The sequence below is a fragment of the Uloborus diversus genome, chromosome 6 (genome assembly GCF_026930045.1).
Source record: "Uloborus diversus isolate 005 chromosome 6, Udiv.v.3.1, whole genome shotgun sequence".
NCBI lineage: Eukaryota > Metazoa > Arthropoda > Arachnida > Araneae > Uloboridae > Uloborus > Uloborus diversus.
The window spans coordinates 45,749,716-45,773,179 of NC_072736.1; the positions used below are offsets into that span (position 1 = coordinate 45,749,716).

Here is a 23,464-nt window from a genome sequence, read left to right on the forward strand (position 1 = left end):
TAGTAAAAATAAATGCAAAGGCAAGATCATACAAGCCTTGCACGGAAATTCCTAGGGATTTCCAGTTCTATGAAAGGAATTATTAAAGATGAATTTTTAACTAATAATGACTTTTATGGGATTGTTGGTTAAAGATCAGTTTAAGATCAAAATTCAATTGTAGAAGTTTCTTATGATAAGGGATTCTTGAAATCGTTATAAAGTTTTGTTTGGAATCACTTCAAACTTTTCCTTTATTCTTACAAGATTTAAATCAGATGCTGCTATACGTGAAAAATTATCAAAAATTGTAAGTGTTGAAACATGAACAAAATGAGTACTAAATGTAAACAATGCACTGGTCACTAAAAAATTACAGGAAATAGCTTTTTTTAAGGTTATAATTGAACCTCTTTATCTGTGAAAGAAAAAGCTCAAGTTGCAGCAAAATGTTGTGGGTCATAACAAAACTGTTGCAGCGAATTATGAATAGTGGACGCACGACAGCATAGTTCTGAGTGAATGTGACTACATTCTCTCAGACAAAACAGCACAGTTGCACAACGACAGCAAAGTTGTGAGCAAATGTGACTACATTCACTCGCAACTTTGCTGTTTGTTGTTATTCGTTGAGAATTTTTGCTTTTATAAAGAGGGTTGGCTGTAACCTTAAAATTGCTGTGAGCTGAAATTTTTTAATATTGATATTAATCATCATTTTATTCACAGGTTCTACTGTTTTGTAAACATTATTATTTCGAAGTTTTTTGCACATATAAATATTTAAGCTTTTTATAAGCTCAAAACTGTATGAAATGTAATCAATTTCACTCAAATATGTTTTCTTAGCATTGAATGCTTTAAAGTTTTTCAGGTAAGTTTTTTTTTACTATTTTTCTTTGCTTTGCCTCCTCAAATCTAGTGACTACTAGTTTTCACAGTTAATAAAATGCACTTGGATAAAATTTTAGCTTATATTCAATTGTTAAATTTCAGAAAGTTGATGGATCTGACAGCAAATTAATCTTGACTTTTTGGCTATTTCATGCAAATAAATCTTAATTTATTACTATGTTTTTTAAAGTATCTGTTGTTACTAATCTACTAGAAAAGGTTTTGGATAAATTATGTAACTATAACATTTTAAGAGCAGACCTGCTATCATTCTCGTTTCTCAAAGGAGACTCCAGTTTTTGTCCCTTTCTCTTGGTTTTACATTTAAGTGCCAGTTTCTCCCATTTTTCTGTAGATTTTTATATTTTTATCAATTTTTCGTTAATTATGGAGATTTTTGTTTGTAACTAGGGTTTTTAATCCCGTGGGATCCCGCAGGATATTTAGCAGGATTGATCCAGTAAAATTTTGCTCTCAATCTCGCAATATTTCTAATCCCGCAAATTTTCCCATTCATGCGTTTTTCTAGCTCTTGCCAAAAACGACTTTTTTCACAAGCATCATTTGAAGTTTGAATCACCTTCCTCGTATGTCTACAAGAAGAGCAAGAACAACTTTGTGTCTCATATGATCAATGGTAGATTTACCATTTAAGAACACAATAAAAATAGAGTATAAATTCCTGAGAATGAATTGGTAATGGTATTCTCTTTCAAGATTTCAGTTTTCATATTTTCAACAATTGATAAAATGCTTAAAATTTAAAAGCATTTTCGAAAAAAATCACTAAAATTAAAATCCAATCAATTATGCTTTCAAAAAAATAGAGAAAGTTCTTCATAGATTCCAAAACCCGCTGAAGTAGCTTGAATGCAATGTTGGAGCACTTTTGTATGCTTGAGGAATGCACTCAAAACCATTAAGTTACAAAAAGTGCACTCCAAAGAAGAAAACAATGAAAAACCTGACATATATTCGGCACGACTTTGAAAGGGGCCACATAAACTTGTATGAAACACTGAATGACTCAAATGACCCTACAGTAAGTTAAGCTGCTCACGTTTTTGAATTATGAAGAACATATTATGATGAAACATATTACGAAGTTAAAATTGCCCAAGTAACAACAAGAGTTGCAGACAGTCATTTATCTCTTATTGTATATTGTTACAAGAAACTCCTTTTTCGATGCACATAATTTTGTGATGAAAAAGCTGTGAAATATGTCTGCAATATTTATTGCTATTTACCAATTTCAACATTGTTATTAAATGTTAGTGACATTTTAATTCAAAACAATACTTCCAACTTTTGGTACTTTTTAATTTTTTTTCCAAATAAATTGTACAAAAATCTTATTTAAGATTTAAAATGCTAATTTCTTTGCTCCCCCCCCCCCCCAATAACTTTTGAGTGAATAGTCCGATTCAGATTTTTTTTTGTTCGAAAGATCTCGGCAAAGACACCTCATTCCTATAATTCACTTTTTGATTTGAGCTATTTTTCATTCAATTTAGAACAGTTCAAAAAAACTTAACATTAACGCCTATGGGGAAATTCATGGCAATTCCAAACTTTGAGGCGAATTTACTTCAAACAAACTTGTAGAAAAAAGCTTTTGATGAAAAACATGTATATAAAATTTTTTTTTGATTTGAACAATTTTCCGTTCAATTTTGAACAGTTCAAATCCCTTAAAATTAGCACCTACATGGAAACTGAAAGTCAATGTAGATTGCACACTTGAAGGTGGATTTTCTTCAAACAAATTTTGTTGGAAATAGCTCTTGGCGAAAAACTCCCAACTCCGAGAAATTTGGGGCACCTGGCTCCAACTCCTGTGCCCGAAAATTAGTCAGACTGCAACTGCCCGACTTCATAGTTTTAGCAAAAATTTATACATGGAGGAAAAATTTCTGACTCCGATTCTTCGATATTCGACTCCGACTCCTTTATCCCAAAATAAGTTTGACTCCACAAAAAATTGGCAGACATGCGTACTCTAAGGGAAATGACCGATTCCAACTCCGAGTCTTTGAATTAAATACCTTCGGCTTCTGAATCTGACTCTTTTATTCCAAAATGAGATTAACTTCTACTCGGCAGCCATAATTTTAACTGTGAAATAATAATTGTTAAATTCACTTGTTTTTATTTTCACTCTAAAGTTTTAATTTATGTATTTAATATTCGTCGCATAAACTCGAAGTCCTTTATGTTTCTACTTTAAGATATGCACAGACTTTTTTTTTTTTTTTTACAACGAAAATTATTTCTTTAAGTTGACATTTTATTTTTATTTGTTTTGGAAAGTACATTAATACATTTAAAAAATTATTTTTCGGCAACAGGGGAAAAACAAACTTTTTTTTAATATGATGTATTTAGTTTAATGAGCTTATTAATTTTATTTATTTATTTATTTATTTTTGAAAGCAGTTAAATGATTTTTTTAAATCAGAAAAAGTGTATTGGCTGCTTTGTTTAAAAGGTGCTGCCACTTTATTTGTTTGTTTATTTATTTTATTTTTTACGCTTCTAATTCTTTAGATGAGTGAGGCATATTTTATTCCTAGAAATCGGCTTAAAATATTGAAAAATTATGTTTGAAATAATTTGCGATTTTAGCTGTTTTTGAGAATATTGATCAGATACTAGAAATTAGATATAAGTATACGGGAAAGTAGTCTCGTTTAGTTCTAGGCGGAACTTCTTGTTTTTTTTTTTTTTATCTCTTTTTTTGCAAAAAAAAAAGGGATAAAAACTTGACCAGCCTTTTTGCAAAAGCATTTGCTGAACTATAAGTCGAAAACGGCTGTGAAACGCTGGTTTAAGTATGGGTCCCCAAACTTTTCCAGTTCAGGGCCCCTTTAAAGTATTACAATTTTCTCACGTCATCCTTGTCTATATCTGTTACATTCATGTACAGGGTGATTATAATTAAAGTTCCACTTTTAAAATGCTGTAAAAATAAAACCACTGGTCAGAATGACGTCAAATTTAAATGGAATATTATCGAAGACTGGGGAAAAGTCTAGCAGAAGAAAAATAAATAGTTGTAATTTTTAGCAATAGATGGCGTTGTAAGCATCATAATTTAATTAAATCGGTTTTTAATTGTCCTGAGGCCAAAAATTGCAGAAAAAGCATCAGTAAAATTCAAATCGGTCTTTAATTTTTGTGAGACTGGCGCAAAAGATGTTCAATATGCTGTCGCCCCGCCTATTTTTTGAAACAAGTTGAAATCAAGAAACAGCATGTTTGACAACTGATCGAAGTGTTTCCGGGGTCACGTTTAGAATGTGTTGCGCAATGCCTTCAGCTCAGCAAAGTTTGCAATCAGAGCATTGAACACAACAGCTTTCAGATCGCCCCATAGCCAGAAGTCACACGGGTTAAGATCAGGTGATCGGGACGGCCAGACTGTAGGGAAATGGCAACTTCAATGAATCGTGCGCATACAGGTGTTTTGATTTGCATATTTTGACACCTGCAGAGCCATTTATTGCTAAAAATTCCAACTATTTATTTTTCTTCTGCCATTCGTTTTCCCCCTTCTTTGATAATATTCCGTTGAAGTTTGACGTCATTCTGACCAGTGGTTTTATTTTTGCAGGTTTCGAAAGTGGAACTTTAATTATAATCACCCTGTATATTGATACCATGGACACTTATGGAACTTCTGGTTTAGAGCAACATGGAATTTAAACTGCATATATTAAAACTTTCATCTGGGACAATAAGCAGAAAATTAAAAATATTGGTGGTTATGCCTCTTTGACTTGGCACTGATAGCCTTGTGTATAAATTCGTTCCTCAAGTATATGATGCTTAATAGATTTATTTGATTTCAGAAGAATATAAAATTTAACATTTTTTTAAAAATCTATAATTAACAATATTTATCTTAATATTTATATGGACCAAATTTAGTTGAAAAATTTTCTTAAACAAAAAATTTGATCCCTTTCAGACGGTACATTTTTAAATATATGTTACTAAATAAGGTTTTATTGTAGTTGAAGAACCGGAAGATGAACTGTATGAATGTCCGGAAGGTTTAACTATACCAAAAGGCATGGAAGTGGTATGTGTCTATTGTTTTGATTGTTGCTTGAGATTTTTTAAAGATTTTTTTTTTTACCCTTAGTACATTTTTTAACTTTATTAATTATCATCTCAGTCAACCTTTTTTAAATTATTTGTTCACAGATTACTTAACTCCTAGCATTTTTTGGATTAAAATACAAAATATGGATTTTATTTTTCAAAATTGCTGATTTTTATTATTCATTTCTTAAATAGTTTGATATGATATCTAATGATGAGTTTAACACATTTAGATTTTTTTTAAATTTCAGCCTTAGAAATGATTTTTCAAACTTGCTTCCTTTTTTTCAGCCTTACAACATGAAAATTCACACAATCATTGAAAGAACTGCGCAATTTATTAGTGAGCAGGGAGGCCAGATGGAAATAATTATTAAAATGAAGCAACATGCAAATCCGCAGTTTGGATTTATGCATCTTGATAATCCTTTACATCCGTATTACAAGCATCTGGTGAAAGAAATAAAGTCTGGTTCATATAAACCTATTCAAGAAAGGAAAAGAGGCAAGTTAAATTTATGCAAGTTAATTCTTGGTGAATAAATTTGCCAAATCTTACACATCAGCATTTTAGTAATTTATTATTTGTAAGTACTCATTTTATTTGATTATTCATTTCTATTTTTTAAAATATTAGATGTAAGTAGAAGTGAAGATGAAGATGATGATGGTCATTATTTACATCCCAGTCTCATGTCTGGCAGAGTTGATAATGCTCCTAAGGTGATTATTTTATTAAATAATTGTATATTTCCATAACTTTTTTTGCAATCATGTTGATTTTTAGCAGTAGCTATGTACAATTTTAATTTAGAGGGGGCCAATATGACCTATCTTAGGCACCCCTTTTCCACTTTTTTTAGCCTACTTTCCCAGTAAAAGTCAGAAAAAGAAGAAAAAAGCATGAAACAAGGCTTAATGCATCTTAAAAATATCGTGAAAAACAAAAAAAAGTCAAAAATAAATAAAATAATTAAATAAATATTGAAAAATTAAAAATTGGAAAGTAGGGTATTGAGATGGGGAAAAATGTCTGTCGATCTGTCTGTCTGTCCCCCCCTAATAACTTTTGAATGAATAGTCCGATTCGAACAAACTTTTTTTTGTTCGAAAGATCTCGGCGAGGACACCTCATTCCCATATTTCACTTTTTGATTTGAACTATTTTTTGTTCAATTTTGAACAGTTCAAAAAAACTTAACATTAGCGCCTACGGGGAAATTCAAAGCAATTCCGAACTGTGAGGCGAATTTGCTTCAAACAAACTTTGTAGGAAAAAGCTATTGATAAAAAACTTGTATATAAGATATTTTTTTGATTTGAACAATTTTCCGTTCAATTTTGAACAGTTCAAATCCCTTAACATTAGCGCCTACGGGGAAACTGAAAGTCAATGTAGATTCCGTACTTGAAGGCGGATTTACTTCAAACAAACTTTGTTGGAAATAGCTCTTGACGACCTACTCCCGACTCCGACTCCGAGAATTTAGGGGGACCTGACACCGACTCTGACTCCTGTTCCCGACAATTAATCGGACTCCGACTCCCCGACTTCGACTCTGACTTCGTAGCTTTGGCAAACATTTATACACGGAGGACAAATGACTGACTCCGATTCTTGGATATTCGACTCCGACTCTTTTATCCCAAAATGAGATTGACTCCGACTCCGCTGCTGTGGTTTTAACTGTGAAATAATTATTGTTGATATGATTTGTTTTTATTTTCACGCTAAAGTTTTAATTTAGGTATTTAGTTTTCGGTGAATAAACTCGAAAAATATGCGCAGACGATTTTTTTTTTTTTTTTTTGACAATGAAAATTATTTCTTTAAGTTGACATTTTATTGTTTTTTTTTTTATTTTGGTAAGTGCATTAATTCGTTTAAAAAATTATTTTCGGCAACAGGGGAAAAAGAAACGATTTTTTTTTATATGATGTATTTATTTTAATGAACTTATTATTATTTTTTCGTTTTGAAAGCTGTTAAAAAAATTTTTTAATGGAAAGAAGTGTATTAGCTGCTTTGTTTAAAAGGTGCTGCTATTTTATTTGTTCGTTTTTTTGAAGAAAAGTAAGGAATATTTCATTCCTAGAAATCAGCTTAAAATATTAAAAAAATATGTTTGAAAAAATTTGCGATTTTAGCTATTTTTGAGAATATTGATCAGGTACTAGAAAGTAGTATGGGTATACGGGAAAGTAGGCTCGTCTAGTTCTAGACGGAACTTCTTGTTTTACAGTCAGAAGTTATTAGAGTGGAAGCAAACTTGAAACTGCCACGCTATTCATCTTCATCACATCAAGTTTTCTTTATTCTTTAATGCAGAAAAGAGAGAAGGGAGGAATTCATAAACACATGATATGTTCCGCATGTTGCTAAATTCTTTGTGCACAATTTATTGCTTTGAAAGAAAGCTAAATTCTGGTAGTTGTAGGTCTTTTAAAAAAATTGATGTCTTCGGTTACATCAGTGTAAGGACATCGGTGGAATCCCCGGGAATCTTTTCAAAATTGACCTTTTAAAAACACTAATTTAGTCAATCTTGCTTTGCATGAAGAGGGAGGGGGGTCGAAGAAATTCGCAAAATTAAGAATTTTTGGTGAAAATAGAGGAAAGAGAATGTGTTTAGGTTCCCTCCAGAAAATGTTTCAAACTAGAAGTTTATTTTAAGCTATCTTTGATGTCATTAGCGATTGGGGTTCCACTCAGAAACTTTCCCCTCTTATACTTTTATGGGGAAATTAGCTAAAAGCACTACCATCCACCCACCCCAGCAGGCATAGCTCATTTGTTCTTGGGGCCACCGCTGTCATTCGAAAGTCGCTCTTTTTGAGCGGTGACCATGTCCTACACAAGTACGCACTTGGCGACACACATACATACACCACCGCCCAAGTGAAGAGACATGTTTGAGACCCCTGGACTAGGGGACATGGACACCACAGCTCAGGAAAAGGGACATGTTTGAGGAAGTTGTGTGGTGGATGATGTTTTTGTCTAAGGAGAATCGTGTAAAGTGGAGAGGATTGGGTATAAATAAAGTCAATTTTAGGGGATAGAAGTCATTTGTAGAAACAAGAAGCCTAAGGAGTAGGTCTTATTACTACTTGTGATTTCAAAAAGCATAATTTGAATTCAAGATGTCAAAGTTCAAATTATTTTTGTTTTTTTAACGGATGGTGTTCAACTTTTTTAGATATATAATTTATTTGTTACTTTTGGAGAGTGTGCACATTTTTCTTAATTGAGGAATTAAGAAGTGCTAACATTGCATTTTAACTGCATATGGCATCAATGTTACTGAAGCTGCTGCATGCACTTAATTTCAGAATGTAATGCCTTTTAATTGGGAAAAACACTATAATAGCAAATTAAATCATATGTTCTTCTCCTAATGTTTAGACATTTATTTTTAGTTCACTGTGCCTTCAATCAATTTCCGTCGTAGTCATGATGATAGTTATTCGGTACTTGTCAGAAACTTGAAACAGCATGTTGAAGAAGCTGCAAAAGAAGCTATTCCTGAAGTAGAATACACTGATTATCGTAAGTTTTGTAATTTAACCTTAATTATACATTGCAATGCATAGTATTTTATATTTTGTGAAACAGTACATGTATGCTCATCATTTTGCTACCATTAAAAAAGTTTGATCCTTTTGCATCAGAGTTGATTCAAGCCTAAATCACGCTTAAAAATGACCAATAATTTTTACCAGTGTTATGAAGATTTTAGAAAAAATGTTTAGTGTTAAAATATGGAAATCAATGAATTTTCATGAAAATTTTTTGAAAAAAAAGACAATAAATGTTGAGATTTATACAAATTTAGAAAGTATTTCTTGTATTCAATCTTTCTTAAAATTTTGGGGATTATAAGTTTTTTTTTTTATTATTATTAAATATCAATAGTTAATATTTTCCAAAGTAAATTCATGAAAACTACTAGTGACTTATTCACTCCCCTGGCCTGCAGATTAACCTACTTATTAAACCCCAATGCCCTATTTATTAAGCTGTTTTAAATCAGTGAAACACCAGAATTTTGCATGTATTATTAGTTTTGAATTTTTTTAAAACTAATATCTGAGGGACAAATAAAATATCGAACTTTCATTTTGGAATTTAGATCAGTTTCTCTATCTGAAACGGATTTTAGTAACTCTCCAATTTTTGGCTTCCGTAAAACCTTTCCCCAGAAAAATAAATAAATAGAGTGTTAAGTGCCGGTGATGAACATGGATGTCACTTTTCAGTATTAAGGACAGAATTATACCTTTAGAAAAAAATTGGCAGATAGATTTCTGTTTTTCAAAAGTTAAACTTTCAATTGATGGACAAAGCCGTCTGCTGATTTTTTAAAAAAAATTAAATTTTGTCTTCATTACTGAAAAGTGGCATCCAAGATTGTTGATCATTTTTATAGATTACTAGTGGTACCCGCACGGCTTCGCCCATAATAGCAAATTAAAAGGTCTTTTGGTTCGCCTGTATATTTACAAATGATGTGTAGTGAATTTTCTCGCCAATTGGCTTGTGCCCACGTTACGGTTCCACGTTATGATAATTTCGTATCTCGCCAATTGGCTTGTGCCCATGTTACGGTTCCACGTTATGATAATTTCGTAATTTATTCGTCCATCTTATGATATTTTTTTCTTAAAATTGGAGTAGAAAAAGAACAAAATCGAATTTTCGAAAAATCGCTTCGAGGTGCACACCCCCATGCTCCATACTAACTTTGTGCCAAATTTCATGAAAATCGGCCGAACGGTCTAGGCGCTATGCGCGTCACAGACATCCTACAGATATCCTACAGACATCCAGACATCCTCCGGACAGAGAGACTTTCAGCTTTATTATTAGTAAAGATGATAAAGTCTTTTATGACATATAAGGCAGTGAAAAGCAGAGGGATGTAAGTGCCAAAATTATAAATTTGGAGATAACCAGTACAAATGGTAGGTATCTCTCCTCTCCTCTGTCTTAGGGCAAGAGATAGTACTAGTAGCCATGGTAAAATAAAAAAATATATGAAGGATCTGAGCACATTGTTCAAAACTATCTGCAGGAATAAAAATCAACATGCAGTGGGAAGGTAAAATTTTTAGTAAGAAAATGCCTTTAGCTTTCAATCATGTGTTCGTCAAAGCAATAATGAACATATCTCATAATTTATCTTCAAGTTTTGAAGATAATCAGTGTTTAATATGGATATTATAAAAAAATTTCAACCAATGCACATATCTATAGCAAGTGTATCAGCACAGCATCAAATGTATCCGCGCATGGCGTGCATCTATATTATCTAGCTATGATTGTAGCCCTGGTAGGTGCTGATATACATCATGATTTAGAAAAACTTTTCAATAAAAGCCCACCTAGGTCCAAAACCTTAAACTTCTCACTGCCTCAAATGCGTTCACGTTTACAACAAATTACAACAATTAGTGAAAATTAAGTTAACTAATAGCTTTTACTTATTGCATTATGTGGCATACGAATTTCACAGAAGTTTTTAAAAACTTTCGTTTTATTGAAACAATGTCAGGTGAATTTAACCAAAAAAGATTTCATAGTTATCTGTAGTTTTAAAAAACTGCTGTTGATTACAGAATCATTTTTCTTTTCCTTTCTTCAGTTTATGAAATTGTCTGGAGTTGAATTGAAGAGACCACACTTGTTATGATATTTTTGTGCCTCAAATTAAACCTTATTAAAATTATTAAATTTTGAAACTTGTTCTTTGTAAGTTTTACATGTAGCAAAATGTGAAACTTAAAAATGCCCATGAATGAATTTTATTCAAAATCTCTTATTAAAACTTGTATTTTAGCACAATTAAAGGATTTTAAAAGTACAAATTTTATTACCGAGTGTATTATTATCAGAAATTAATGTTCATATAAAAAACAAAGCAAAAAGCTGGAATTGGCTGGAAAACTTGAAAAATTTCGTGTTGAGAAACTCAAAAATCAGTTTGCTTAGTTGGGTGACCTCCCTGTGTTACTTCTCCATACTTAGCCAGTTTTAGCCTTGTTTTGAGTTCCTTCGTTGGGACTTCTTTATTTTTTTCATTTACTTATTTGTCCATTTTCATGTGGTTACGATTTCCCCATAGTTGTAAAAAAGGGTGAAATTTTGACTGTGTACTTTCATCATTAAATTGTAATACAGACAGAAATTAATGAAGCATAGAAAAAGGCATCATGGGCTTTGCTGCAAACAGATTTACACTTACCAAAGAACTTTTTTTGAGAGTTAAAATCACTTTCAATCTATTTATGTCTATTGTAATCTTTCTTTGAAAATTTGTACAATCTTTTAGAACTGTATGAATACTGACTTAATGTTTTTGACTAACTGCTATTTAAAAGTTCCTAAAACAAAGCATACGCATATTCCTTCTCTTTTTTTAATTTTTTTTTTTTATGCTGCTGGACTAGTTTTTTAAAAATTGCCTTGATCATCTATACTTTAATCTACCTAAAAGAAGAGAAAAAAATATTTTTAACAGAAAATTTCTGCTAAAATTTTCTGCATTTTTCTATTGCAGAAAATTGGAATTTCCCTTTGCATCGCTTTTGAAAGTTTTCAAACGCTCTCATTTTGTAAAAATTTCAAATTTACTTACTGGATTGATAAATAAAATATATGAACATTTTATGTTGTTTCTGCACATTTTTTAAATGTTTGCTTCATATATATCTCTAATTAGACAAAAAAATTCTTATTTATAGCTCCTGAGAATAATTCTTTAGTAAATTATTACAATGATGGTGGGAATGCATTCTCCGGTCAGAATGAAGAGTCTGTCCAAATGGAATATCAGCAATCGCCCCATCCATCTACTCAACAAATAATTCCTCCCTCCCCTGATTTATTACCCATCATTGATAAGATGGCAGAATATGTGGCAAAGAATGGTGAAGATTTTGAAACTATTGTAAAAAGTAAAAGTAAGAATTCTGTTTTGCATTCTTTTAGAATAACTAACACTAATCATTTCAACATTTATAAACTTTATGTGTTTCCTTTTGCATAAGTCTTTCGTTGAGATGGAAATGTTTGGAAACCGGAAATTTTGGAAAAGAAACTGGAGTTTTTTCCCCTTGAAGGGCTTTATTTCTACTTGAGGACCATTGAAAATTTTGAAATTTCTAGCACAAAACTAGGTGTTCAAAAATTTAATACTTGTCTTCAATGTTTTTTTAAGATTATATTTATATTTTTATATATTCAGTATACATAAAAACATTAACTTTGTTAGTGCAAGCTCTAAGATTTCCTGTATATCAAAGTATTTTTTGCTACTTTTCACATCAACACTGAATGTATACACAGAACAGAATTAGTGCTTATTGTTAATGCCAGTTAGTAGAAATATTTAAGCAAAATTTTAATATATTTTAATGCAATGTTTGTGTATATATGTACACAAATATTTATATTATTGCTTGTAACAAATTAAAAAATTAATAAGCAAAACTTTCGGTTTAGAATCTCACAGTTTGCAAAAAAAAAGAGGAAAAAATAGGCAGTTTTCTGCCAAAAAAAAATTGGATTTAACAATTTTAAAAAATCACCATTTGCTCAAAGTTAAGTACTGCTTGATGATTTAAATAAAATAGATAATTTTTGGTGTTCTGAAAAAAAAAAAAAAAAAAAACCTACTAGCACTTTTTTCAGTACAAGTTTTGTGCAACTTTATGCTTAAAAGAAAAAAATAACATTGATTACATTTATCTTTTATGGTTTCATCATTTTTTAAGTATTTTCTAAGAAAATATGTCTATTAAATACATTTTAATTTGCAAAAATTCAATTTTTTTTGGAAAAACCCGAAAAATAAACTTTTTTTATTTAAAAATTTCTTTGAATTCTCCTCAAAATCTCTGGAAATATTACATATCTATTCTTTTAGAATTTTATGTTTGATTTGATTTTAAAGTAGGCAAATGAGAAACGTTTGATTTCATTTTTACAAAGTTAGAATTGAAAGATATTAGAAGCTTATTACTAAACTAGCTGCGTCGCTCGGCTTTGCACGGTCCACCTCGAAAATAAACGTTATATCAAGCGACGTGTGTTCAACAATCAAGCTTGAACGGGGGGGGGGGGGGGGGGGGGGGGGGGGGAGTCAGTAAAATTGTAGCGGCAGATTGCAGAAAAATATCTAAAAAGGAAATATTTTAAATCCCCAAGAAAAACCTCAAAACAAAACCCATAATTTTATTTGTTGATATTCGAGAAAACAAAATGGCAACAGATCTTTCATTTGATGATTTTCTTCACACTAGAGATTTCAATAAAAGCATTGTTACGGAAAGTTGAGATGAAGCACTTATTAATAATTTGAATGGAGGAAAAAAGCCTTCAAAAAATAGGGATTTTATGTTGAAATCAAAGTGTCATAATTAATAGTTTTTGATTGATATCTCCGCTAATTATTATCGGAAGATTATGTTAAATAGCCAAACATAAAGATGGGAAAATTAGGAATCCATTGATACTTGGTTCGATGGTCAGTTTACTGGCGTTCCGGAGAATTAACCCGGACATACATACATAGGTACATACGCTCAGTTTTTAATTATATAAGATTCTGAATGCTTGTTTAGTTGCCAAAAAAAAAAAAAAAGACACATGCCAAAGATAATTTTAAACTTTTGTTATGTATTAAGTTGATCCATACATGTTTTTTTTTTTTTTTGGTTGCCAAGAAGCCTTTAACTCTTACAGAAAAAAAAGTATGAATTAAATTCTGGAAAATCAGTAATATAATTGTTAATTGAAAGTAAAATAAAATTCAAACTTCTGACTGCTGAAAATCAACTATGAATTTTCCTTCAAATAATTAAATTAAGTAACTCATATTTTTAGTTAAGTTTTCTAGATAGTTAAAAATGATTTGTGTCAAAGAATTGACTTAATAACTGGTATATTATGAGAAAATTTCTTTTTTAAAACAGTTGCAATTTCAGTCACAGAAAAAAGAGAAGAGGAGGGAAGATATTTAGTAGCATAAGATCAATTAACAAAATTTAATTTTTAAATTTTAAGAAAAGAACTTGATTGTATATTATTCAATATTAAATTCTGACAAAACAATTGATGTTTTTTCTTACAGTTTTTCTATAAATAGCTGAAAAATCCATTGTTTTAGTTCATTTTAAAACAGAATTTCGCAGTTTGACTATAATTGTTTCCTACTGCTGATTATTAAGACTTAACGGGTAACTTTAATTAAGTAATTAATGTAATTTAGCATATTGAACATTTTTGATGTAGGATATGATTTAGTGATGGATATTTTTCTATGAACTTCTCTATTTAATGTTTGCTTTCATTGTTCATATTGATGTAAAATTATTGTATAATTGTTATGGATTGCATTTTTCTTAAGTATTTTTTCTTTTCCAATGTTTAGACGATCCCCGTTTTGCCTTTTTAAATGCTGGCAATGAATTTAATGATTATTATCTGCAAAGGAGAGAATATGCTAAACATCAAATACGATATTATGCTCAGCAAGCTGCACATGCTTTAAGTACTGCAAGTTCTAGAGAAAATACTTCATCAGTTGCTCCCAGTCCTGAAGTTCGTAAAGATGATAACGGACAAGAAACTTTTGATCCTAAAGATGAATATGATGCCCTCTATTCTCAAGATTCTGGAGAAGTTGCCTCAGCCACGAATATTTCTATGGAAATCCCTACTGAAGAGGGTACGACAGATTCGTTAGATTTCCTTGACTCACCAGGAACTCCACAGAGCTTAGAAGAAACAAAAGGAAAGGCAAAAGCTCTGAAAGGTAAGTGTATTTAGCTATTAGCTTAAATGTTGTTTGTAAAAATCTTCAGCACTGAAAGTTTCAGAGAATTTGACCTATAATTTTAGCCAGTGGTTGGAAGTAGCGCGCTACAAGTAGCGATGCTACTGTAGTAGCTACATTTTTTAGTAGTTTGTAGTGTAGCGCACTACTTTTTAAAAAAAGTAGAGTAGCGAGTAGTTCGCTACAAAAAAAAGTAGTTTGTAGCGATTTCTGAAAACTACTTTTGAATAAAGTAAAAAAAAAAAAAAAAAAAAACTGCGTTTTCAAACGAATCTGACTGGTGCAAGTATTACGCGAGTAAAACTTGCACCAATGAGATTCGTAACACTGAAAAATATGAGCTGACCTCTGATATATTATTTTGACGCCATACGTAGTATCTGTTTGACGCCATACGTAGTATCTGTTTGACGCCATACGTTGTATCTGTTTGACGCCATTAGTTTGTTTGGCATAGAAACTTTAACATTTTCCCCTTGAGTAGAGCATGGCTTAGAAAGAAAAAAACGAATTGATTCCGTTTCATGCAAACTTTGCCCGTTAAGCAAAAAGCTTTTGGTATCAATGCCATTTGCACATGCAGTCGAACCTCAACTTACGCGAGGGATACATTTCTAACTTTAAATAAACAGCCCGCTTATGTGAAATTATGTTTCATCAACTTAATATTTCGAAAAAAATGCGGAGCGGCGATTTGTACGTTAACAATCTGATGTTTCGACTCTACGGTAGACCTCAAGATTCAGAAAATTTTCAAGTGGCCAATGGCCACTAGACTCAAAAAATTTGGTGGCCACCAGTTTTTCGGGTCCTGAAAACAACGCTCTAGTACAAGAATGGGGGGGGGGGTAGGGATTTCAATTTGTATTTTTTGAAACAAATTTTATGAAAGTGATTCTAAAGAAATGCTAACAAGAAATATAAATTATATTAATCATGGAAATATAAAAGGCATTGGGTGAAGGTTGGGAGCTCCTGAAGCAAATGATTCATTCCACCCATTTTAAAGTTTCATAAGAAAAAAAAAATCATTAAACCAAAAATCAAGTTTTGTACACAGTGAAAAAAAAAAGTATTTCCCATAAAAGCAACAACAAATTCTTTTAAAATCTTTTTGTAAATCATTGCAAACGCCATGGTATTAAAAATCAACATGCACTTTTCAGGTAACTAGTTTAATGAAAAGAATTAACTGCAAGAATATTAACACGAAGGGAATCAAAAAAATATTAGATAAACATATGATTTGATTTTTTTCAATAATTAAGATTGTTTTTTTTTTTTTCGTTTTTTTTTTTTTTTTTTTTTTTTGGCATAAAAATAATTAACTACAAATCTCCTCCAGTAATATACAATTTGGCATTTACCAAGCATATATTTCCAAAACAAAACATTCTTTTTGCATTATTTGAACTAAGGGTATGACCAGACATGGCGACTACATTCCATACGCACCATCTTCATGTTAGGATGACTATGAAGGGAAAACGATCAAAGGACTGGCTATTTGGATTATATTTTAATCTGATGCGATTGAAGATTAAAAAATTACAACAGTTATTCGAATAAATAGAAACTAGCCCCCATTGTTTAAACGATTTTCAATGGAACGTATTCCTAATCGATTGCGAGTATTAGCGTCCACATCACAGCAGAAATCTAAGATATAGTTTATAGAAATATAGTTTTTTTTTCTTTCTATTTTTAATGATATATAGGACTTTTAATGAAATACATTATTTATGGGACAACATGGAACATTGTTTATGGCAAAGGAATGATAAAACGGGGCGCACAGGGAGGGGGGGGGGTTGGGGGCTTTCTGCGGTCAAAAACAAGTTGCCTTTTCAAGTTTTAAATTAAATAATTTGTTTTCCTATTTTGACGATTTTTTCAGAATAAAGGCTGTTTGAGTTAATTGGGAATCAAATAGGGTCGGAACGACCTTCGAGGGTTTATGTAAAAAAACATACAATATGATTCTTTTTTTTTTTTTTTCACTTTTAAAGAGCCGAAATTTGCAAAATATTTTCATACTTTCAGAACAAGATTTTAAGCAAAACATAAAACTGTTTTAGAAAAAGATCAATAATTAATCCTTAAAAAACCACAATTAAAACAAAATAGTCAGTTTTTAGCACATAAGCGTCTAAATCAATTAGAATTTAAAAAAATGTTCTGAAGATAAAATTTCGCATTTTTCCAGAAAATAATTACGAATTACTCTGGAAAAAAAGGGCACATTTTGCGTTGTTATCAACAGTTTGCACTGCAATGAACATCCAATGCCATTTTCGGAAACTTAGGCTCTTAAAAAATCTTGTGTACTGCCATCTTGGGAATGACCAAATATGGCGGCTGCGACAAAAATTAAGAAATAAGTTTTTGAATTTGTGGCGTGAAAACAATTTAAAAATAATAAATCTTCGTGAAACTACAATTCAGTTGAAAAGTTTTTAGCACATTTGCGTCCAAGGCAATGAGGATAAGGTTAAGTGTAAGATTAAGTTTTAAGAACAAAATTTTTTATTTCTCAAGAAAATTACATATTTAAAATACATTAAAAAAAAAAAACAAGTTGCAGCACATTTTGCGTTGTTTTCATTAGTTTGCAGTCAAAGAAAACATCCAATTCTGCTTTGTTTTTGGAAACTTAGGCATTTAAGCATCGTGTCTACTTCCATCTTATAAATGACCAAAAATGGCGACTACGTTTCATTCGTAGCTGAAAGGAATTTTCGATTAAAAAACGATTTTCCCAATTGACCCTTCCATCCGCAGGCTTGTGCTTTAGATGCAGGAAAATGTTTTTCTCCTGTTAAATGTGTGCATAATTCCTGTTCACCCTAGGAATTTTTTTCTTTGGAACTATTGACGGGCAAAAATGGCGTCAGCGGTCCTTTTTTATTTTATTGCCAGCGTCATTTTGCCTCAAAACTTTTATTTATTTATTTATTTTGCAGGAAAAATCGATAAAAACGAAGATTACAACTCAAGGTACAAAATTCCCTGGAAAAAAAATTGCAAAAAAAAATATTGGGGGGGGGGGGGGCAAAATTTGACATTTCCCTGACATTTTTAACTATGTCGTTTTCCATGACAATTCCAGGTTCTCCGGAGCGTACGAGCCCCGTTTAATAACTGTATTTTCCTGTGCATTATCCGTGGGCGGCCTATAATCTGCAGGTTCTAAAATGAGCCTGAAGAAAAAAGAAATTTCGCATAATCAGAAGCAGTGTAAAAAAAAATAATTTTAATATACCATTTGAGCAACTAAACGTGAAAAGGTAATTACTTTGAAGAAATAATCAAAATTAATCTGAAACATAATCTAAAATACAATGATTTCTTCTTGAAATCATGATTATAGTACGCTAATTACTTGAAAAACAAAGAGTCAAGACAAAGGAGCAAACGCTCTGATCTTGAGCAAATGGCTTCCTAATTCACTGTATTCTTGCTTTTTTTACATGGCCTAAATCGCGTAAGAGGAGCATCCAAGCATCGTAAAATAACCAACATACAGGCAGGCAGTGAGAAAGAACATGCAAGCTTTGTAAAATAAACAACATTCAGTCGGAGTACGGTCTCGATCGGTGAATCCTTATAGTACTGATGCATCGAAATTCTTTTCATGGGATCTAAATTAAAAATAACCCCCCAAAAAAGTTGGCGACTGTAGAAATTTTTTGGGGTCGCCAATTTTGAAAACTGAGTCGCCACGTGGCGAGTGGCGACCGTAAATCTTGACCTTTACTCTACGGTGCGAGGAATTTTGGCTTTCAGTGATACCAAAGGGAAATTCCATTCACGAAACTAATATTTAGTACCCAAGAAAGAGGGTGATATAAACCCTGCGCTTCTGCTCCAAAAATTTTCGTATAGCGTGTGAGGAATTCGCGTCAGCTGCAAAATTCGTTTCTCGAGTAAAACTCGCTATATAGACATTTCGTGTTAGTCGAATTGTGTTGTAGCCCGAGTCCACTGTTGCTAAAAAATGCACTTTGAAGTAAAGTAAGTTTTTAGTTATGTTACATGTTTCGGATAATTAGTAGAACCGTTTGGGGCATTTTTCCTATTTCTTTTTTTTTTTTCTTTTTTACTGATTGGGTGTTCATATATTAACATATTAAAAGTCGATTATTAAATGTTCAGAGTTTTTGAGATTATTCGGTAAAATTGAAAAATTCTTTATTTTATTTTGTCAGGGGCATAAGAAAAGAGATGTGTCCAGGTCCGGAACCGTAGCTTGAAGCTCAAAAGCAATTAATTCCTACGAAATATAAGTTCTTTTAAAATTAACTCATATAATGAAAATTAAAGTTCTTCTCTTTTGTTTAAAAGATGATGCTTTTCATCATCTAAATAAATTTTATGCATATTTATGTCTATGTAAAATTTAAATCAAATTTTGACTGGATTTATCTCAATTTCAAGTAGCCGAGTTACACTTCTTGAATGAAATACTATTTACTGTCAGGAAAGGATTAAAAATTTGAAAGTTGAATTCCTTCCACTTTAAAGTCTTTTCTTGCAGGGAATGTTTGCAAATGGTATACAATGTTTGAATTGACGAATCGTTTCAGTAAAGGAAAGAAAGAATAGATAATTTATAGCAATATTCCATGTTCAAATGAACCAATATATCAATCTCAACATTTTTTTTATTCAATCCGCAAACGGTGTGTATTATGTGTATGTTATTTATTTATTTTTTGAAAAGTAGCGAAGTAGCGACTACATTTCAAAAGTAGTTTGTAGTTGCTACATTTTGAAAAAAGTAGTTGTAGTTGTAGTTAACTACATTTGTGCTAAAGTAGTTGTAGTTGTAGTTCGGGACAAAAAAAATGTAGTTTTTCCAACCACTGATTTTAGCTAGAAGCTCGCTAAATTATGAAAAGAGCTAGAGCAATATGTTCTGCCTAGAAATGTTTTGAATAATATTTTACCTATATAAATTTAAAACAGTATTATTTATCTGAGAGCCTATTGAAAAATTTGAAATCAATTTTTAAAAACTTTAAATTGGTGGAAAATTTTACGGATTCCGTAAAAACTTATCTTAACCTGATGCATCGTAAAGAGATTTATGCAAAGTTCTGACTTCAATTGATTAATTAATCAGAGCTATGCAGTCCGACCCCGTTAAAATAGACTTTGGGCAACCTTTAAAATTAATTGGTTTTACCTGTAGTTGTTTATCTTATCCAAAAAACAATAGATAGCTTTTTGTGTTAATACAGTAAGACAGGAGTCACAAATGTAGTTTGGTAGCAGTAATTCGTTTTAAGTATGTTTGAATCAACAAGATTTGACTGTATTATGTTTATATATAGTAGAAACTTAAAAATCTGAGGCAATTGGGACTGACACCACATTGGATTGCTAAAAACTTTGATTATCTGGAAAATTCTTCACATTTGCAATTTTACATTATTGGGCCAACACATTTTACCTCCTTTTTCAAGATAATGGCAGTATTGTAGCAACAAAACATTTCACACCTAAATTTTTATTTTAACCACCCATTTATCTATCTTCACATGTGTTCTAAGATATCTGTATGTATTTATGTATGTGGGGAACCAAAAATAGTCTATTTTGCTGATCTCAGTTTATTTCAATTAGTTTTGTCATTCCTATTTTTGTTTGTAGTGAAGTTAATGTTTACGGCATTTGTCGAGTGCTCTCAACACAGCTCTCCAAATCTCTTTTTATTGCTTTTCTGTACGCAAAATGCATGTGATCCTGTGATTCAAATCAATATTGATGTCATAATGGTGCCCCCATAACAACATGGGGTGTGTGAGATGAAAATCAAGTGAGAGAGCCTGTAAATGACATACATTGTTTCTTAAGAGGATAGCTTACTTCTAGACACCAGAATTAGCAGACAATATAATGACTTATTTTTCAAATTTTAAAACAAAGGTTTTAGAAATTATTAGTTCTAAAAATGTTAATTGCACACTATGAATAATATTATCTATTTTTTTAAAAGATTTTTACATTAATACCAGTTAGGTGGCCTTTTCCACCCTCTAAGTGATTTCTTATTTTTCTGTGCGCAAAACCAAAGATTGAAAAAATCCTTTCAACCCTTGCAGATATGAGAAAGTGAGGATAAACCTCAAGAAAAAAATCAAAAATAAAGACAAGACATTATTGTACTGACTAAGAAAAAGAAAGAACTAGTGAAGTTTAGGTTTTTCAAAGCAATTTCTAGGGGCCCAAGTTATAGTTTAAATATACATACAGTTAACTCTTGACAGCTTGAAGTTCCAAGGAACTAGCTAAAACCTTCAAGTTGTGAGAAGTTCTACAGCCTTTTCAAGAGTTTACGATTCAATGAATGCTTTGAGATAAAGAAATATTTGAGTTATAAACTTCAACTTATCAAGAGTTGACTGTGTATATTTATATTTATATAGTAAAACCATTTGATTTTACTTATTGTCACCTTAAAAACCTACGGAATGCATCATAAAAATTTGATTACTGTAGTTTCTATTTCTGTTTTAGTAATGGATTAAATTTTTTTGAAATGTTTTTACATTTTATTCTTTTGTAAGCAAGCAAACTTCACGGGGTTTTTACATTTAATTTGGAAAAATAATATTGAACCATGTGTGTAAACTCTAAAAGTCTTCTCAGAGTCAGTAAGTTTCTAAAAAGTTACTTTTTGTATATATTCATAGGTCCAATCAGTTTTTCTTTAAAAATGAAAGATTCAGAAACACCTCCACCTGACAAAATCAAGATCCCTTTGTTAGGAGACTCAGATGAAGATAGTTCAGAGGAGAATAAAAAAGAACAAGTGGATTCTTCCAGCAGAAGGAACAGAGTTTCAGAAGATAACCACTACTCTCATCATGACTACACCACTGAGGGTAAAGACAGATCATCCAAAACTAATTCAGACTCACTGGATACAAAAATAGGTACGTTCTAAATTTTAGGTTTCTTAATGGAAATACAGTATTGTCCAACGTCGAAAGCCGCGACTAGGGCACTGTTCTATTTTAAAAAGGGGTGACAGCTTGATTAAGAAAATGCAACATGCCAGCATTTCTGCTTTACCGATTATTAAGGGGATTGTATTTTTTAAAAAAAAGCATCAACACCAACTTGTCTAATAAACGAATCGAATGAAAAACAAAACAAAACAAAATAATTCCCCTCACATTCGTTATCTCTCTTGTCAATATTACCCCTATTCTGATAAAATTAGAAGAGACCGGACGCATGCGCAAATTAGAGGAAGGTAGCGCTTTGAAATATATCAAACTGTATATTTAACACTAGCGGTACTCACACGGCTTTCCTGGAGTAGAAAATTGAAAGATCATTTGGTTCGCCTGTATATTTACAAATAATGGATGATGAATTTCTCCCCAATTTGCTCGCCCATGTTATGGTAGTTTGCTCGTCCATTTTATGGGAATTTACTCATCCAGGTTATGATAATTTGCTCAGTAAAATGTCCTCAAAATTAGAATAAAAAAAGAACGAAATCGAATTTTCGAAAAATCACTTCGAAGTGCACACCCCCATGCTACAAACTAATTTTGTACCAAATTTCATGAAAATCAGCCAAATGGTCTAGGAGTTATGCACGTCCCAGCACCCAGACAGAGATCCAGACTTTCAGCTTTACTATTAGAAAACATAAAAAGTATATTTAGAAATACTTTTAATAAAGTGATAACATTTTTGGCCAAATGAAAGGATTGTGTTTGACTGTGTAAAGATAGTTGTTGAATGGAAGACTGATTATAGCACATAGTATCGGACAATTTGCAAGCTAACGTTTAATCAATATAGTTGCTTACGACCCAGAACAAAAACCAAGAGATCCTGCAACAGGCATTGCAGATTCAGGATAAAGTCTAAAGACTATTTTGTAACGGGAGGGGGGGGGGACAGCAAAAAAAAAGAGTTAAGAATTCTTAAGGTAAAAATCTTAGATTTCTGCAAAGGCAGAATTGTACCACACTTTCAGCAATAAAATCTACAAGTTCTAACTTTGGAATGTGTAAAAAAAATAAAAGATAACTTTTGAAATATAAATTATGAAAAATATTAAAATAAGCTAAAGATGCAATGTTTTTAAGAAGTAAAACCCGAATGTAAACATTTAAATTTGAAAAATGTCTCTAGCATTGAAAATGTGAGAAATATCAAGTTTTTGCAAAATGGTGCTGTTTTCCCCTCTCTTCATGGTATTGCATGGTTGATTGTAAACTGTTATTTAATTACATTCGTATAAAATCTTCTTAAAAACAATACATAAACTACAACTATAACTTTTGAGTTTGTTTCAATTAAAAATTTTTTAATTTGCATAAAAAAAACAATTTACCATTCTTTGCTACTAAAAAAACAACAAAAAAAGTTACTCTTTAATTGCGAATTGTGATTCGAAATAAAATGTCATCTTATTTAGAAAACCCAGAATTATTGATATCTTCAAGGGCGCCCATATGCAAAATTTTAAGGGGGGGGGGGGCTCAGATATTTTCCCCATGGTTAAGCAGGTCCCCATATAAACCGATTTTGGAACAGATTAGAGTTATTAAAATTTGACATTTTTAATAACTTATTCATGAATTGCTGGAGAAGAAATGATTTTACATTTTTGC

General features: G+C 31.4%; 1 protein-coding gene across 1 annotated transcript in view; it reads left to right on the plus strand.

Moving 5' to 3' along the window:
* The window catches only part of LOC129225261 (splicing factor, suppressor of white-apricot homolog), a 39,335-nt gene that overhangs the window by 8,500 nt on the left and 7,371 nt on the right, over window positions 1–23,464 (plus strand). Inside the window, exons 4-10 of the mRNA XM_054859845.1 lie at window positions 4,893–4,960; window positions 5,275–5,488; window positions 5,621–5,706; window positions 8,404–8,533; window positions 11,728–11,946; window positions 14,418–14,801; window positions 21,521–21,763. Of these exons, the coding sequence (XP_054715820.1) occupies window positions 4,893–4,960; window positions 5,275–5,488; window positions 5,621–5,706; window positions 8,404–8,533; window positions 11,728–11,946; window positions 14,418–14,801; window positions 21,521–21,763 (1,344 nt within the window). The remainder of the gene's footprint in view (window positions 1–4,892; window positions 4,961–5,274; window positions 5,489–5,620; window positions 5,707–8,403; window positions 8,534–11,727; window positions 11,947–14,417; window positions 14,802–21,520; window positions 21,764–23,464) is intronic.